General features: G+C 42.3%; 2 protein-coding genes across 7 annotated transcripts in view; both read right to left on the bottom strand.

Annotated features, from left to right (window-relative positions):
• ubr3 (ubiquitin protein ligase E3 component n-recognin 3) overlaps positions 1 to 4,607 on the bottom strand; it is a 55,342-nt gene extending 50,735 nt beyond the window's left edge. For 2 of the 5 annotated variants that reach the window (XM_049012017.1, XM_049012025.1), the window contains exons 1-4: positions 3,986 to 4,606; positions 2,442 to 2,581; positions 1,186 to 1,338; positions 219 to 356 (exon numbers count right to left, since the gene is read on the bottom strand). In XM_049012017.1, the coding sequence (XP_048867974.1) occupies positions 219 to 356; positions 1,186 to 1,338; positions 2,442 to 2,581; positions 3,986 to 4,419 (865 nt within the window). In that variant the 5' untranslated portion in view covers positions 4,420 to 4,606. Of the gene's footprint in view, positions 1 to 218; positions 357 to 1,185; positions 1,339 to 2,441; positions 2,582 to 3,985 lie in introns of all 5 variants that reach the window. The other 3 variants (XM_049012027.1, XM_049012035.1, XM_049012045.1) reach the window with 2 other exon arrangements.
• Positions 4,608 to 5,842: 1,235 nt separating this feature from the next.
• Positions 5,843 to 14,829, bottom strand: klhl23 (kelch-like family member 23). 2 transcript variants are annotated; one of them, XM_049012489.1, is made up of 4 exons: positions 14,606 to 14,829; positions 10,945 to 12,361; positions 9,056 to 9,208; positions 5,843 to 7,413 (listed from the first exon to the last, which is right to left on the bottom strand). In XM_049012489.1, the coding sequence occupies exons 2-4, from the start codon at positions 12,167 to 12,169 to the stop codon at positions 7,103 to 7,105; spliced, it is 1,689 nt and encodes a 562-aa protein (XP_048868446.1). In that variant the 5' UTR covers positions 12,170 to 12,361; positions 14,606 to 14,829; the 3' UTR covers positions 5,843 to 7,102. The 2 variants fall into 2 exon arrangements, with proteins under 2 accessions (XP_048868446.1, XP_048868457.1); XM_049012500.1 differs by having other exon boundaries at positions 10,945 to 12,184.
• Between the last annotated feature and the right edge of the window lie 3,288 nt (positions 14,830 to 18,117).

Here is an 18,117-nt window from a genome sequence, read left to right as displayed (position 1 = left end):
GACCATATCACCCTTACACTGTGATTTTACTGCCCATATCGAGAGCGTTCAACAACTACCATTTCGGTGTCCCAAAATGAGAAAAATGTATAGCTAGGTACCATCACAAGCTGCTCCTAGTCATTGTTTTCCATCCATTTCAACTGAACTCGGGAATCAAGAATGTCAGCATCATGTAAAAATCTGACTATAAGAGAACAGGAGACGGTGTGTCTCACCCGGCAGACTATGAGCCCCCAGCACAGCATCTGCTCCACCAGCCCCAGCCTTCTCCTCTGCAGAAACCAGCCCAGAGCTCTTCAGAGCCGCTAGGTATTTGTCATAGTTCTTCTTTGCATAAACGTTATCTTCTTGCCCTGCAGGGGAGAAAGGAGATAACCATAAATACCGATCACTAACATCAGAATGGACAAGCGAATTAAAACATAATCCCAACAATGTATTCCAAGCAGAGGTGGAAAGTTCAGATCCAGAGAGTACAAATCCAGACCAAGATTTTGTTTCAGCCAACCAGTTAAGTACTCTGTGACTGTGACTCTTTATACTCATCTGGTTTGTTGAAACAAAACCTTGGCCTGGATTTGTACTCTCAGGACCTGAGCTTTCCACCTCGGATTCCAAGGAAGACCCCGTCACCCCCTACTACCACTCTACCCCTACTATAACCCCCCCCCCCAACCTCCACAATCCTCACCCCCCTCTCTCCAAAAAAAATCTATATTAACACCCCATATTTGTGCAACTACTCTCTATATAATCCACTTCGCCAGTGACTATCCTTTCACTCGCCACCATTAAGTGATACTGCTTCAATTATGGGGCATTTTGGCCAAAATTATATAATCTCAGCTAATAAACTTCACAGCCTGTCTTGTATTAACTATACAGAATTTTGTACAAAGCAAAAGAGAATTTAATATGAATCATTTCAGGGGATTTTTACAAGGACTTTATGTTGGTCTGATACACTTAGAGAAACACACATGTAACAAACAGGATCCTGTCTGTGCTGAATGTAAGAACCAAGGATAACCATTCTGTAGTAATCGGACTGACAAGAACATAAAAATTTCAGATTACAGGACTTGTATTATCTGCACAAATTACAACATAGACCTCATGACCCTGACCCACATACTTGGAAGATGGACAGATGGAGGGAATACAATAAAGAGAGTGATTTACCCATGCTTAGGTCTTTGAAAGTCTGCTGATTGGTTAAGATCTTTGTTAGAACAGTTCTCATGGCCCCGCCCATCTTGGTTAACTCTTCCAGGAAGGAGATGTGGGGATCCAGCTGCTGCAGAACTTTCTGAAGATCTCTCTCCGCTCCTGTCTCTGCAAAAGAGGACAAAGATACCAATGGATTACTTGATCGGTCCATTATTGAAGGGAACATAAGAATAAAAATCAGCCAACCTTTTGGTCAAAACTAAAAGACAAGGAAAGAAGGACAAAATGCACTCATGATAACAGTCTTGGAATCAAAACACATAAAAACTATTTAAAAGCTATATAAAGCTATTTATCCAGATTGTAAGTGCACTTTTTCTCAGAATACAAAGCACAATTTAACATTAGTACGCATGCAAATTAAAACTAGTAAAAATTTCTTCTGCTCTCCAAAAATTTGCTGATATTTTGTTGGATGACTTCAGTTCCCAAACCTCTCCTCAGCGGCACTTCAGCCATGCCACGTCTCTATTAAATTTCACCACCAGCTCACTTAATTAATTAACCTAATTAGTTTTAAAAAGTGGGTCAGATATTGATTAGCTATACAAGGTAGGCTAGTGGTCAAGTCAAAAAACACATGGGTGTATGGATGGCTGCTGCAGATACTGTGGTGATTTTAGCAGAAGTTTTGAAATCGCTACGCTAACACACTCTGACAGGCATACTAGTATCATTTTACATCAACACGAAGATCATTTAAACATCATTTTCTTTAGCTACCTAAAACTTTTGCACAGTAATGTAAGTAGCATTATGCCACCACAATTACCTGATATACTACTATAAGTCTTAATATCCCCCCTAAATATGACACGTGGGAGGGGAGAGAGGAAGCACACGCTGATTACAGCACGATACCACACCTCAGGGATGAGAACCCGATCACAGCCCTGAGGCAGGGGATACCTCAGCACCACACTAGTCCAAATGGATCAGTGGCGGCAGTGCCCATCCTGCCACCAACCCCCAAATTTTCCCTGTAAGTTAGAGGACCTCCTTGCAGGGCTGGATGCAGATTACTGTCATGCTCAGGATGAAGCGACTGCAGGTTAAGGGCCTTGCTCAAGAGCCCATTGGAGCAGGATCACCCTTGACATTTATGGGATTTGAACGGGCCACCTTCCGATTGCTGGCACAGATGCCAAGCCTCAAAGCCACCGCTCCACCCACGAGGGGCATAGATCCAGGTTTTTTTTGTTCTTTACCTGGCTCAGTGTATCCATCTCTTAAGTGCTGAACAATATGAATAATGAAACGTGGAAGAACCATCTCTGACATCAGCAGCAAGTCTCTGGGGATGGAGGGAACATTTTCTCCAGTTTTCGATCGATGCCGCCTGCAAAATCTATGAAACAGAACAATGTGACATTCACATATAAAAAGTATTGCTCTAGTCAACCTGTTTGAATTTAAACAAGGGAGAAAAAACAGCAAATTAGGGGATCACCACATGATTTCTCCTGTATTCTGTCACCCATAAGGACACAGATAAAGACAAAGCCAGACAAATTAATGCTAACTAGCCCAAAAAACCATTAATTCATTCAACCCAGAATGTACACTAAAAAAGCAATAAATACACAATGACAGATTTCAATATCTATCACTTTTTATACATCTAGTAAGCAATTATCACCTATAACATTATTTTATGTCAACTGAAAGGGAAAAAACCTTCATTTTGCACACTGATCTTTATTTTCCCATAGTTATTTCAAATACAGATTAACAGGAATTCAACAAACAGTCCACCAATAACCATTTTTAAAAGTCATTCACCAATCATGTGTATTTTTCTCTTTATTTGCAGCCCCATTCATGGGCCAAATATAAGAGTTTTTCCCTCTAAAAGAAGTTACAGGGATGCTTTTCACCATAAGCAGAAAACACAATAAAAAAACAAACAAAATATCCTAAACATTTACGATTCAAAACACATCACCTTGTCATTATTATAAGAATACCTTTGTCCTAGGGTCCAGTAGGGACATGGATACCCTGGCAGATTCAGGGGGCCCAGCACTTCCCTGGGGCCCATGAAAACGTTAAACTATTAATTTTACAGAGCAGAGGAACCCAAGGTGACAAATTTTGCCCAATGTTCAACCAGTATGTGAAAATAAAGGTCACGCTTCGAGTAACAACTTGAAATCGGGTGCACCTGACAGTGTGCCGTAATTGCAATTATTCTGAATTCAAAACCGAAAGTGAAGCAATGGGCATTACAATTATAGCAAGCATACCGAACGGAGTGTAAGAATTCCATAATGGAGGTTGCACAACAACTTCTCCGTTTCTGTCAGCTAAAATGTAAATTGCGTTTGTTTACATACTAGCTTAACACAGGAATATGTTACGGGCTTTTATTACGTTGGTACTGACATAACTGCTAGGTATGCAGCAATAAGAGAATATCCATTTTTTACCTACAAGGAAATCGCAAAAAGCAACTTGTGAAATAGCTGCGAAAACAGATCCTGGCGTTACTCCTCGTGGTCTGTGACGTTGTAAAAATAAATATGACTTGAACACCCCCTCCCCACAGTGACAGCATGAAATGACACTTCGGTTACTATGTGGCTCCAGTTAACGGCGATCGATGGTTACGGGACGGCCATCACCAGCGCTAGTTTTACCATCTCAGAAAGGCTTTATTAGAATAAATTAGATTATCTTAGATTTCTTTATTGCCATTTTTAATGTATTTGCATCCATGAACACTGACACCCCCTGGGGCGGCCGTACTCACCCACTTTCCCGCATGACATTACTGTCCCCACAGTCGCAGGCCCCGCCGGCCTGGCTCCTGAACATATTGAAGTCATGGCCCGTGTGGTCGCCGTTGTTGAAGCACTCAGCGCACAGCGACATGCACGGCGAGATGCCACAGGTGCGGCAGCGGTACGCCACAAAATTGGCAGTCCACACCAAGCCGCAAAGGGTAGCGTTATCGTAGGAGCGCACCGTCTTGCAAAACTCATCGAAAGCGTCCCCTCCTGCCAGCAGACACTTGCACCACTCCAAGGCCTCCGTGTCCCCAGCTTGCATTTCTGGATTAAGGACACAATCCAGCAGATCCTGAAGCAGACGTGCCCCCGAGCCGTCGTCAATCCGGTTGAGGTCGGCCTTCAGTTGCGCGGCTGTGGCTTTCTTGTCCCGGCGCAGCAGCGACGCCGCCATCATGTACTAAGGATTGTTGTCCGAAATTTATTTTTGTTGTTCTGTCGGGGCGTTCTCGCGTTTTCTCGCGATAACTTCATGGGCAAGGTTGGTGGTTTAAAGCGCCCTGCTTGGGAATCGGCTGTGCGCCGGTCTGCTGGGCGGTGTCGTTTGTGTAGGAGAGCTGCACAGGAGTTTTCTTTCCCCCTTTTCCTCCCCCTCCCGTGTTACTGAGTTGCTATTTATAGAGGTGCCACGGGGTCTGTAAGGCTCGTTTAGCTGACAGCATGCTCCTCCCTTGGTATGTGAGAGTGCGGGCAGTCCCGGCATCGTCGCGTCGCTGCGGATCCTCACACGTCAAGCTAGGGTCATGCAGTGAGTGCAATACAGTATTTGTTGCAAATTTGCCCTGGGGAACCCCAAAGTCCAAGGCCGATTTTAATCCTAGTCCAAGAGTATGCTAAATATAATTATATGTAAATATAAGCTCCTCTTAAATAAATAAGTATGTCTATATACATATACATACCGTGTCATGCTATTATGCAAAACACGAATTATACAAAAATGAACGAGTAGATACCAAACTCTCTCTCTCTCTCTCTCTCTCTCTCTTTTTTTTTTTTTACAGATGTATGGGATATTTGCTGAGAGATTCATAATTTACCAAAATATGCCCTATTTTCGGTGTGCCGCACTGATATGCAAACCTGTGTAATAATGTAAACAATTTTATGAAGGTGTTACAGAAGCAGAGGACTTTACGAGTGTTTATTTAGAACAGTCAAACAGGTTGTAATAATTATAATTGTGATGTTATATTAATTTTAGTAATGTCTGATTGTGATTTTAATTTCTAATTATAATTAAATTAGTTGTTATGGACAAGTGGGTATAGAAGATGGTTAGTTTCATTGAACTGTCAAACTAGTAGTCACGAGTAAAGCCCTGATTGTTATTTTGTATCTAACAGTCTAACTGTTGCAAAGACATAAATGTCAAAGGAAAAAAAATGTAATAAAATCTTGAAGTGTTACCAAAGTCTGCTGATATTTGGACTCCTGTTTTCCGTGAATTCAAGGGTTTCAGCATTGTAACTTGTCACGCAAGCACCACACTTGGGACTGGGGACAAGCCCCACATTTCCTTTGATATGCTCACTGCAGTTATTATTTTAACCATTCAAGAGATGATGCCATTGTTGTATTCTAAACACACAAGGCTAAAATGTTTAGCCACATTCATTTAAATGGGACCAACATGATTTTATTCTGTATGTCCAGTTTCTCACAAAGGATTTTCTGTTTGACAAATCAAAGGAACCAACAAGAAAAATCCACATGTATTTGTCAAACTTATGCTACTTCCTTTCTTAATAACTGATCAGCATAACCACCATAATCATCGCAAAATCACAATGTGTGGCAATACAAAATATAACTCAGCATAATTAAAAACAATTGTATTTATTAAATAGTACATTTATATAACATAACACTGGTATAACAATCAAAAACTCTCCTGTAAAAGTAAAATTATACTAACGCCATTTCTGACTTGCAAAACTGGCTCGATTGACACAAATTCCGACATGAAAAAGCACTTAAGGGTAACATTCATTTGTAAAAATTAAACTATATATTAAACTAATAATCAGCATCAAACCTCTGTAGAGATACTAAATAATAAATTAACTATTTTAATTTGACTTCATTTGTGATAGATTTGTATAATATTCAAGCTAAATGGAAAATAAATGCAATGTTTAATGTTATCATATAGAATGTGTGTGTGTGTGTGTGTGTGTACGTATGTATATACACATACAGTATATGGTGTTTGACATAAAATGTTTTAAAATAACTGATATATAGGTTACAGCATAAAGTGACTGAATTACATTATAAATAGCAGTTGTTTTTTTTTTTAAATCAAACTTACAGTATAAAAGCAAAATCACTACAGTTCACACAAGTTGCTATGTGCATTCATAAACAAAAAATATGCACAATTACAATACGTATAAAAAGACAATTAAAAGCTAATAATTTACCTAGTGTCTTCTGTAGAGGTCTCTTTACATTCAACCAAAATGTTTAACACTTCGAAGGTTTACAAAGTTGATGTCTTAATAATCACTTTTGAAAAGTTAAAAGCTGCTTTGCTTTAAATACAAATAGGTAAAAACCAAATATTGTGCTGGTATAAAAACTTCATCTCATTTTGCATGAGATATAAAATTTTAAAAAAATTAACAAAAAGTAACTTTCTCATAAAGTTACAGCAGACAATGTGCACATTTCAAACCTTCAAAGAACAACAGCAACACTTTCCTGAGCAAACAACTTGATGCTTGATAAAGCCTGATACCAAGCATTACTGGTTAACATAAAATCCTCCAGCCTTTGTAGACTGATGCCATTTGGATAGAACTTTCTGGACACTGGAGGGTATTCAGAGAAGCAACAAAATAAAATGCATAATAAGATTTAATACATCTTAGGAGGAATAGAAAATGGTGAAACTGGCTACTACTTTACTGAAAGTATTGAGCATCATGGGAAAACAGGTGGCAGTAGGGTGATGAGGCAGGTTTAGATCAGATCTGCTTTTCAGCAGGAGGTCTGGCGGGGGCGGTCATGCAGGTGCTCTGTCCTCCGAAGCAGGAAACACCTGCCTCCTCCAACATGTACCGAAAAAGGGCAACCTACACGCTGTAGACACAGATGCAGCCGTGGGAGCGAGTGGCACTGGGAAGGTTACCTACGATCTCCCAGGTGTCCTGCTCAGGGTCATACTTCTCGATGCTCTGCAGGTATGTGCCTTTGGAATATGAGTAGCCCCCTGTCACATAGATGCAGCCATTCATGACCACCGCGCCGCACTCCATCCTCCTCTCCTTCATGACAGACATCTGCCTCCACTCATCCTTCTCCGGGTCATAGCAGTCTGTGATGGTGGTCTGTCCTCCCACTAGGTAAAGCTTGTTGTTCAGGGACACTGAGCACAGACCATACTCTGAAAGAGCAAAACATCAAAGGTTTACTGCAGGGCTACTCAAATCACGGTCCTCAAGGTTAGAGCACTGCTGATTTCCCAGCCAGTCTTTACCTGTGAACCAGGTGTGAAGCCTCCAGCCAATCAGAATCATTACTTACTAAACTTACAAGCTGGGAGAACTGAAAACAAGGCCTGGATTTGGAATTGAGGTCCCGAATGGAAGAGCCCTGGTTTATTGCATGTTTATAAAAATTCACATTAGACCTTTTAGCTGTGCCCTGTATTTAAGAGACAGTACTGTGTAAATGTAATATGCAAAATTAAACCAAAAATCTGAGAGTTATTTCATTTTTAATCTTTTTTTGTGATACTTATTATCCAGTATAGAGGTGAAAGGAGCTGGGGTTTTACCCCAGGAAGTACAGCGTAAAGTACTGTAGGGGGACATCCTGAGTGAGGTTCCAGCCCATTGCAGAGCACATTGCAGGGCACGTTGCAGGGCACGTTGCAGGGCACGTTGCAAGGCACATTGCAGAGCACATTGCAGAGCACATTGCAGGGCACATTGCAGAGCACATTGCAGAGCATGTTGCAGAGCACGTTGCAGGGCACGTTGCAGGGCACATTGCAGAGCACATTGCAGAGCACATTGCAGAGTACATTGCAGGGCACATTGCAGGGCACATTGCAGAGCACATTGCAGAGCACATTGCAGAGTACATTGCAGGGCACATTGCAGGGCACGTTGCAGGGCACATTGCAGAGCACATTGCAGAGCACATTGCAGGGCACGTTGCAGGGCACGTTGCAGAGCACATTGCAGAGCACATTGCAGAGTACATTGCAGGGCACATTGCAGGGCACGTTGCAGGGCACATTGCAGAGCACATTGCAGAGCACATTGCAGAGCACGTTGCAGGGCACGTTGCAGGGCACATTGCAGAGCACATTGCAGAGCACATTGCAGAGTACATTGCAGGGCACATTGCAGAGCACGTTGCAGGGCACGTTGCAGGGCACATGCTCATACTAAGAACACCGAAATCACATGTTTTTAGACTATGGGAGTAAAATCATAGGAACACAAGGAGAATATGCAAACTCTACATATATAGTACCTGGGGGAGGAATTAAAGCCACTACCCTGGAATATACAATGTGAGTTGACTACCAGGGCCCAGGCCAAGAGCCCATTGGCTTAACTGATTCACTATATTTAACTATATTTTTCCAGGAGTGTTAGGACCATATCTTTAGGATATGGGAAGGTTTTTTCAATGACCCCTGACCCGCCTCCCCCTTGCTAATTGTAAAGCCTGGATTCACCAAAGCAACACAGATGCTCCAGGCAGGACTATAGAAAACCCACAAGGTTTCCCCCTCTATACTGCAAATAAGAGACAAACAGGCCGATTGTGAGCAGGTCTTATTATACCTACAGGATAAAAACAGGTTACCAGAGGTGAAGATTTCAGGTCCAAAGAGTTCAAATCCAGACCAAGATTTTGTTTCAACCAACCAGTTGAGTACTCTGTGATTGTGACTCTTTATACTCAACTGGTTGGTTGAAACAAACTCTTGGTCTGGACTTATACTCTCTGGACCTGAAACCGCCACCCCTGCTCGTTAGTTTGTAATTACTCCGTCCACTTTTCTTTACCTGGATGAGGGCTTATTGTGGCTATGCTCCACTCATTGAGGTCAGCCTTGTAGGTCTGAATCTTCTCATAAGTGCAGCTTCCTCTGTAACCAAAATGGCCCCCCGTTACGTAGATCGTGTCACGTAGCACACAGGCTGTGGCATTCCCCACACCTTTAAAAAGAGAGAAGAGCGCTAAAATAGGGCACTAACCAGCCAATTAATTTTGAAGACAAAAAAAAAAACACAAAGGGAGCCTGCTCTGATAGACACATGTTCACAAACAGTAGGAAGAGATATCCACACGCACACACCCTCACCCTGCACTGTGCTACACAGTGCCAATGGTGCTGCCAGTATAATTGTTACTTCTTATACTTGTACTTATACTTATATTGTCCTTCTGAGAAAATTTCAACTCATCTGAAAAAATGAGTAATAGGGCTGGGCAATGTGACAATATTACTGGTAATCGAGGATAATAGACAAGTAGCCCTTTGTCGATATCTGACAGTGGCTAACCAGCGATTATTGCTTGTGTCCGGAAAGCAGGCTTAGGCTACACTCAAAGCAAGTCAAGAGAAGGATTTATTTGGCTTCCAGTTCAGGCTTTCAGCCTGTGTTTCTGATGCTGCTAAAAACAAACAGCACTGCGTTTCACTGCATGTTGCAGCAATCGTGTCTTTGCCATTCTTGTAAGCTGGGAAGTTAGATGTTGTCACATCACCAACTTCTATCTTCCAGTCCGCAGCCCTAGAATGTCAGACGTTTAAGTGTAACTTCCTGGTGGGAATTCCGAGATTCCCAACTTATGTGGATGGTAGAACAAAACAAGAGCTTACCGATGGTAATTCCCTTACAAGTAAGGACATTGCTGACAGCCTTGACAACCTAGAACAAATTCCTTCTTTGTGGCTTATTTAATTTTTATGGGAGGGGCTAGTGAGTACTAATCCAAAGCGACTATTTACACGCTTCTGTGGTTGAGTGTGGGTTTGGGAGGGGGGGGTGTTAGGAGGACGTGACATGATCATTTATCCTGATATTCTTCAATAAAATTATCATGTATCATTTTTTAGATATTGCCCAGTCCTAATTAATAATTGATTTCAGCTACTACCATTAGATTATTACTGATAGACTTTAGTCATTCAAATGCTCAGGGAAACATGATGCAATGTGTCTGTCACGGCGGTGGTTCGTTTGTTGAGCATGAGCACCAGTTACTTTATTCTGAATGCTCAGTACTGGGTCATTTAGCAGTGTGATGCATGCTGGGAAGACTCATTTTAACCTACCTAACAATAAGTAGTCAATTCAATGTAGAACTACAGGTCGTGGTGTAATGTCATCGCTCAGTCCAATACGCACAAGTGCAAGGGAATAGTTTTTGTGATTTGTGCATATTGATTTTTAGTCACATGTGTCACAAAATGTCCCTCTGTAGAGGCCTGTGTGACATTGTGTGGCATAACACCTTATCTGCCGACATTTTCTTTGCTGGCATTAGGAGAATAGCTCACCTGCTGACAGCCATGTAGAGCTCAGCTGAACAATGATATAATTATTAATGTGTGCGGTAAAAAAGTACAACATATTTTACTTGTCATTTGTATAACTACAAGTACATAAGTATTTCTTCAGTTTTCATATATCCCCATCCTGCTTTCCATGGAAGACACGGACGGCATTGATAGCAAACTTTGGGGTAAGCAAGTTAGTGTACAGCACCCCTGGAGCAGTTGAAATTAAGGACCCAGCAGATGATTAATTAATGTAATATGCTGCCATTTGAACCCACCACCTTTTGGACCTGCAGACATACATTGCCAACCCACTAAGTTACACACCACCATAAACAGAGGCAGATATCTTTTTAAAATGCGTATCTATACAAAGCCTTCCCATACCTTGGATCATCTTGGCCACTTGAAACCACTGTTTCTTCAGCGGGTCATAGAATTCGGTTTCTCGTGCAGGTGCCCCTCCCCTATAGCCACCTATTGCATAGATGCAGCCATGTAGCGCCACAGAGCAGTGGTAGTATCTGGCGTCAAGCATGGGGCAACCCTCTGCCCACTCTTCAGTGTCACTGTTGTAAATCCACACGGTGGCGAGCGCCTCAATGGTGTCTGTCCTGTAGCCCCCTGTCACGTAAACATTGGGTCCCAGGATTGCGACACTGTAGCTCTCCCTCGTGTGGTCCGGCATGTCCTTTCTGCTCACCCACGTGTTGGTGACCGGGTCCCACATGTGGACCTCAGACAGTGGGTGCCAGTAGTAGCCCCCGATTATAAACATGCAAGAGGTCAGCTTCTTGCAGCTCATGGACACGTCTTTGCATGTGGACTTCAGAGAGTGGGCAATCAAAGTGCGGATCTTGTTTTCATTAGCCAGGAAATGGGAACTCTGCATGTCCAACATGGTTTTGAAGTACATCTCGTCCAAGTCAAGCTGGATACGGCAGAGCAGGTCTTGGGCATAGTCTATGCGTGCCGACGTATCATGTGCTACCCACCTAACCACGGCCTCCAGGAGAACCCCCTCCTTCCACACGTTGAGGTTCTCTGTCGAAATTATGGTGGTAAGCTTCTCCACATCAACCTCCAGGAACTCGTCCTGCCACATGAGCTCCTCAAATCGACTGAGCATCACTCGCCGGGCCTCCCTCTCCAATGCTGGGCAGAGGTGGAGCTCGGCGAAGGCGTGCATTCCCAGGCAGTTATCCACATCCAGGAGCCGGATCAGGAAGTTCTCACAGGCCATCTTCACTGTGCTGAACTGCAGCAGGTCGGCTGCCTCGAGCAAACTCTGTACATTGGTCTGGGTGATGCTCACCTTGGAGGTGTACACATAGTCTACCAGAGCAGTGAGGATCTCGCTGTCGATCCCCGACAGCCTGATAACGCGGTTTGAGCGCTCTCTCATGTCTGCTGTGAACATCACCTTGAAATAAGAGCTACAGGCTGATAGGGCAGCTTTGTGGCAATGAAAGACCTGCCCGCCGGAACATTGCAGGGTGATATCAGTGAAAAGGTTGCTTAGGTAGAATTCCCTGAGCGCGTCCAGGAGTTCTGCTGGGTGACTGGCATCACAGAAGTCGTACACGTAGCTCTCTTGTCCTTTGACTGACATCGTACCAGCACCAAACTATAAGTAATTAAGGAGGAAAAGAGTTGTGGTAATTTAACCATTTGCAGAGACTCCTGGCATCATTGTTCTCCAACACTGCAATATTGTGAAGGATCAACAGACTGATAAAGTTTTTGTAGTGATTTTCATTCTCCTGTTCCGTTTTAGTGTATTGCTGATTTGTTCTTAAGTCTCCTGGAAAGTTAACAGCAGATATTAACTTATCATAACACACCATTGTAACACAAATTCATATTTCAAACGAGAAAGGGGGCTATCAGAGCAAACTCCACACACATGTGACCCAGGCGGAGACTCGAACCCGGGTCCCAGAGGTGTGAGGCAACAGTGCGAACCACTGCACCGCCATGCCGCCCCTTGAACAGATCCCCACATGTCCAAAATAAAGATACACAAACAAATCCCCTCACAATAAATGTTGCCGAGTTCTCCATCAGACACTTTGCCCACTGGCTACAGGACTGCTACGGATAAAATCTGCCGGATGGGAGGCTAGCAACCAAAATTCGACATAAACTTTCAGAAATATTCAGAGAATTATCTCACGCCCCTGCAGTTTTACAAATACAGACATGAGCGATTTTCCTGGGATGTTTGCAAAAAGATCCACGGACGACTGGCTGTGTTCACAAGATGGTGGCCGCAGGCTCCATTTTCCCTCTCAGCCGCCCCCTTTCTTGCACTTCCAGTTTTGCTGCCCTCTGTCGTTTAAGTAACAATTTTGGATTTGATGAAGCGTACATTTTTAGGTGCAGATTTTCATCCATATATTATTTTTGTGAAGTAGTAATACGATCCATCAATAATGAAGTAGGTTAAATAATAATAAATAGATTAATCCCGTTCACAGGGACGCACCTCTAGTAACCCTGTCCTTCTTTTAGTGTCACTGAGTGCCGTTACTTCAATTTTGATGTCATTTGTCACAAAATTTTAACAGCTCCAGATCTTCACCCATACCCATTCCTCCAAAGTTCCAAAACAAAAAGATACAAATATTGGCCAAATAATTTTGGAGTTGTCATGCTGATAATATCAAGTGTCTGACCCGGTCTTCTCCATGCTATCACTAACCGGCGCTGCCTCAATTTTGGTGTGATTTGTCTAAAAATTTGATTAGCTCCGGATCTTCAGCCTTAAAAGATGTCTGCCAAGTTTGATCTGTAGAGAACCTTTTAAGTTATTTTTCTAACAAAATCAAACATCTGAAACTACCCTTACTTCCAGTTTATCACCCTAACATTGTGCCTGCAAAGTTTGAAAAGACAATTGATCACAATACAAAGTGTCTTTTTCAGCTGCTGTTTCCATCCTTCGCTGCTACACAGAACTTCATTTTTGGGGCAATTTGTCTAAAAGTGAAACCAGGCGTAGATCTTCATCCATATAATGTTTCTGTGGCACAGTAATATGATCTATCAAATTCACATGGAATAAATTGACTTGTCGCTTTCACAATGTCAAATGGCATCTGCTTTCACCATTACTGCAACTAACCAGCGTCGCTTCAATTTTGTGCCGATCAATCTCAAAATTTTAAAGTTTCCAGTTCAACACCCTGACAATGCCACTACAATGTTAAAAAAGATCCGTCAAAAATGTTCTGAGTTATCATCTTAATAAGCGAAACACCTGCAGCATCTTTCACAGACTGTCCCAAAACCATATGTATTTCCCCTGCCAAGGAATACCAAATCAAGCTTTACTTTTAGGGGGGAATGATTGCTCAGTGGGTAGCATGGTTACTCACACCTCTAGGGTTGGGAGGTTTAAATGTTGCTTCTGTGTGTCAGTGGAGTTTGCATATTTTTCCTATATTACATCGGTTTCCTCTCACAGCTCCATGAAATACCATTGTCTTTAAATTGCCAGTGGTGCGTGACTTTATGTGACCTACAATGGACCGGCATCCCATCCAGTGACAGACTCCAGCTCCAACCTCAATCAGGGTAATTGGTGAGCAAATGAATGGGATTTACGTTACATTAATTGTCAAGGTTTCCCGAAAAAGGGTGTGTGAAAATTTGTGAAGTATCAATCACGGTAAAATTACTACCCCTGACTCGCAGTAAAGAACCTTGTCCATTTACCTTTGCTTAGCGGTAACATAGCCTATACATTTAACATTAAACACACGCATTCATCTACATTCAGAATGTAAGTAAAACATGTTTAGAAAGCCTATAGCAGGTAACCACAGAATAAGTACAGTAAAAATGGCAATCAGTTTTACACCAGTGTAGCAATCCTAAAATGACCCATTTACCCATATTCTACCAAATCAAACGCAAAAAGCACCGCACTACAATAGGGATTCACTAATAACAGTTAATTCAAATGCATACATAACTGTCTCATGGTCAGAAATTACGGCGATCACATCTAAAGAAAAGCTTCACAGACAATAGCTATTCTTACCAGTTGCAGAGTAGAAGCGCTCGGTTTGATATTGGAAATAGCTTTTGCCGAGACCGGGAAATGGGCAGAGACTCCCCGGGGCAGTAATCAGCAGCCGGACGGACCTCTCCGTTCGTGCTAAGGGTGCTTGCTCCTATTTTGGTATGTGTATATACTTGGAGCGGCGCTCAGCTGTCACCGGGATCGTAGGTCCCGGGCAGCCTTACAGATTAACGCTGACGGCCGCGGAACCGCATACTATGGCCATAACAAGAGAAAGGCAGCCGCACGTAGACCATAAACACATTGTGTTTATTTATTGCTCTCGTTTATAGTCCAAGCGGTCGTGCGCCATATTAAGTAGCCACTGCAAATCCAATCAAAATACACAAATTACGCGTTGAAATAAACCGTAAAAATCACGGAACAAAAGCTCTAAGGCTACTCTCCTGCTCCCGTATCCCGATCCTTCCCTGTCGTTGGTATGGCATTTTCAGACTAACCCTAATCCCGATTAAATCGCTGCATAATCTAAATTCTAACGTCGGTCTTTCAGGATAAGGGTCCAGAGACGTCTTTAAACCAAGTCACATCTGTTATTTGTCACATCTGCACAGAGTATACAGTGAAATGCAGCTCCGTGAGCAGACTATATTGTGCAAATAAAATCAACAAAATATACATTTAAAATTACAATAGAATAATTATAATTATTATATTAACTATAATCTAAACACACCATATTGTGTATGCGTGTATGTAGGTCTCTGTATGTATGTTTTCAATTTTCCCTTCATAAAACCTGTAAATGTGCGTACATGCGAGCACTAGCTGGGGATCCTGCCCAGTTGCCGCCCAGAAATAAGCATACAAAGTCAATGCATATGAACTGCATATTCGTATAATATGCAAATCAAGCATTTTTGCGTGCAAAGTCTGAGGACAGCGAATGTAAATGACAAACCAAGAGAAATTTTGAAGTGTGAGGTAGAGGCGCAACAAAATGTGATATATGTTGGCCTAAGCACATTCATCAGGAGCAGGAAAATTTATAAATATACATTTTTTATTGATTTATTTATTGTACATGTGGATATTTTATAGCTCTTTCTAGCACTTTCGCTATTTTGCATTAGATTCCAAATTGCATTTCGTTGTCTGAGTACTTGTATTTTGTGCAATGATGATAAAGTTAAAGTTAAATCTAAAATAATGTATGGTTAAATGGTGACACATCACCATTGCTGTAAATTCCATTAGAAGATTTGCATCATAAAAGGAAAGTGTGACTGTGAACACATACCTTTGCCCTCAACCTTCTACATGGGTATTATACTAGGGGATGCCCTATTGCGCAGTGTTGTGGCAGAACAATAGGGAAATACTGATGAGGTCAAACTTCAAATGAGCCAATCAGGTGACCCAGACAATTTACATCACATTTGTTAATGTGATCTCATTATCAGTATCTGTTTTATTAGCCAAGTCTGCATGCATACAAAGAACATTACATGGTGTATGGATGCCATACTGGGAAAGGTGCAATAGTCCAGGGGTGGATTGCGGATCAGGTGTTAAGCACTGCAACCTCTCAGGGGAAGAATCTGATCTTGTGTCTTGATGTGGTGGTTCAGATAGACCGGTGTTCCATCTCGCTGAGGGGAGAACTTGGAAGAGTGGGGGGGGGGGGGGGGGGGCTGAGCGATGATCTTGCCAGCTCCTCTTTTTGTTCTTCAGACATGTAGCGAGTCATTGAGAGTGAAGTTGACCTTCCTGACGGCTCGGATGCCACGGCACAGGCTCTGGCTATCCTGCCTGGTGGCTAAATTGAACCAGACCATGATGGAGGAGGTTAAAACTGGTTCGAACACAGCTGTATGGAACAGGACCACAAATTACAGATGACTTGGGCATTGACAATGAAATAGTATTCAACTGACAAAAGTAATTAATCAAAAGCATGAGTCAGCATTGTGGAATATGGAATGTATAAAATCTAAAAAAAATCTTGAAATCGAATAATAAATTAGCTATTTTAAATACTATTTAGCAGCAATATAAGTAGCTGTGGTGTAAGTTTACTGTTTACTGTTTACTTGTTTACATATGCAATTATTATATCTCTGTCATAATCATTTTTGTCCTTGCTCACGCATATTGTGGTGCGTTTGAGAAATTTAACAAAAATGAATGAAGCTAATAAGAAATGGTTACCGGAAGATATTTGTATTTCAATATGGAAATATTTTGGATTCCATTGAGATGATATCAAACAAATATAAATGATTTGTAAGCACTGCTGTATGTGAGTCTGGTACAATTCGTGGCAACCACTGTAAAAGAATCACATTGCTGATGTTCATTTATTTGCAATTTTACACACCAGTAACCCATAACATAAAAACCAGCTGCCTAATATTGTGTACGTACCCTTTGTACCACCAAAACAGCTCTGACCAGTTGAGGCATGGACTCCACAAGTCCTCTGATGGTGTCCTGTGGTATCAGATCGGCAGCAGATTTTTTAAGTCCTGTACGTTGCAAGGAGGGGCCTCCATGGATCTGACTTGTTTGTCCAGTACATCCCACAGATGCTCGATTGGACTGAGATCTGGGGGATTTGGAGGCCAAGTCAATACCTTAAACTCTTTTTTCATGTTCCACAAACTATTCCTGAAATATTTTTGCAGTGTGGCAGGGTGTGTTATCCTGCTGAAAGAGACGACTGCGATCGGGGCACACCGTTGTCAAGAAGGGGTGTGCCTGGTCTGCAACAATATTTAGGTAGGTGGCACGTGTCAAAGTAACATCTACAAGAATGTCAGACACAAGGTTTCATAGTAGAACATTGCCCAGAGAATCACAGCACCTCTGCCGGCTTGTCTTCTTCCCATAATGCATCCTGGTGCCATTTCTTCCCTAGGTAAACAATGCACCCACACCCAGCCATCCACATGATGTAATTATAAAATGTGACTTTTCAGACCTGGCCACCTTCTTTCATTACTCCATGGTCCGGTTCTGATGCTCACATGCCTATTGTAGGTGCTTTCAACAGAGGACAGGGGTCAGCATGGGCACTTTGACCAGTCTGTGGCTACACAGCCCCTTACACAGCAAGCTGCGATACCCTGTATGTTAACTTTTCGAGCATTTTTTGTTACAGTGGCTCTCTGCAGAGCCTTTACTCCCCACGAGCAGCAATAAGTCTTGGGCACCCATGACCCCATCGCCGCTCTACTGATTGACCTTCTTTGGACCACTTTTGCTAGGTACTGATCACTGCACTCCTAGAACCCCCTCCCCCTCAAAGCCTGCCGTTTTGGAGATGCTCTGATCCAGTTGTCTAGCCATCATAATTTGGCCCTTGTGAAAGCAGCTCAGATCCGATTTTTCCTGCTTCCAAAACATCTTCAAAAACTGACAGTTCACTTGAATAATATATTATGGCACCATGAGATAATTAATAATATTCATTTAATCTGTCAGTGTTTTTAATGTCATGGCTGTTATTTTGATGTTAGGATTACAAT

Source organism: Brienomyrus brachyistius, chromosome 1 (assembly GCF_023856365.1).
Source record: "Brienomyrus brachyistius isolate T26 chromosome 1, BBRACH_0.4, whole genome shotgun sequence".
In the NCBI taxonomy this organism is placed as follows: Eukaryota; Metazoa; Chordata; class Actinopteri; order Osteoglossiformes; family Mormyridae; genus Brienomyrus; species Brienomyrus brachyistius.
This window is presented reverse-complemented; position numbering and strand designations above follow the sequence as displayed.

Excerpts from the sequence above, each read along its gene's own strand:
- klhl23 (XM_049012489.1), bottom strand. The coding sequence starts at position 12,169 with ATGTCAGTCAAAGGACAAGAGAGCTACGTGTACGACTTCTGTGATGCC. Across the intron at positions 9,209-10,944 it reads AGTGGCCAAGATGATCCAAG|GTGTGGGGAATGCCACAGCC; the intron begins GTATGGGAAGGC and ends CTCTTTTTAAAG. Across the intron at positions 7,414-9,055 it reads CACAATAAGCCCTCATCCAG|AGTATGGTCTGTGCTCAGTG; the intron begins GTAAAGAAAAGT and ends TTGCTCTTTCAG.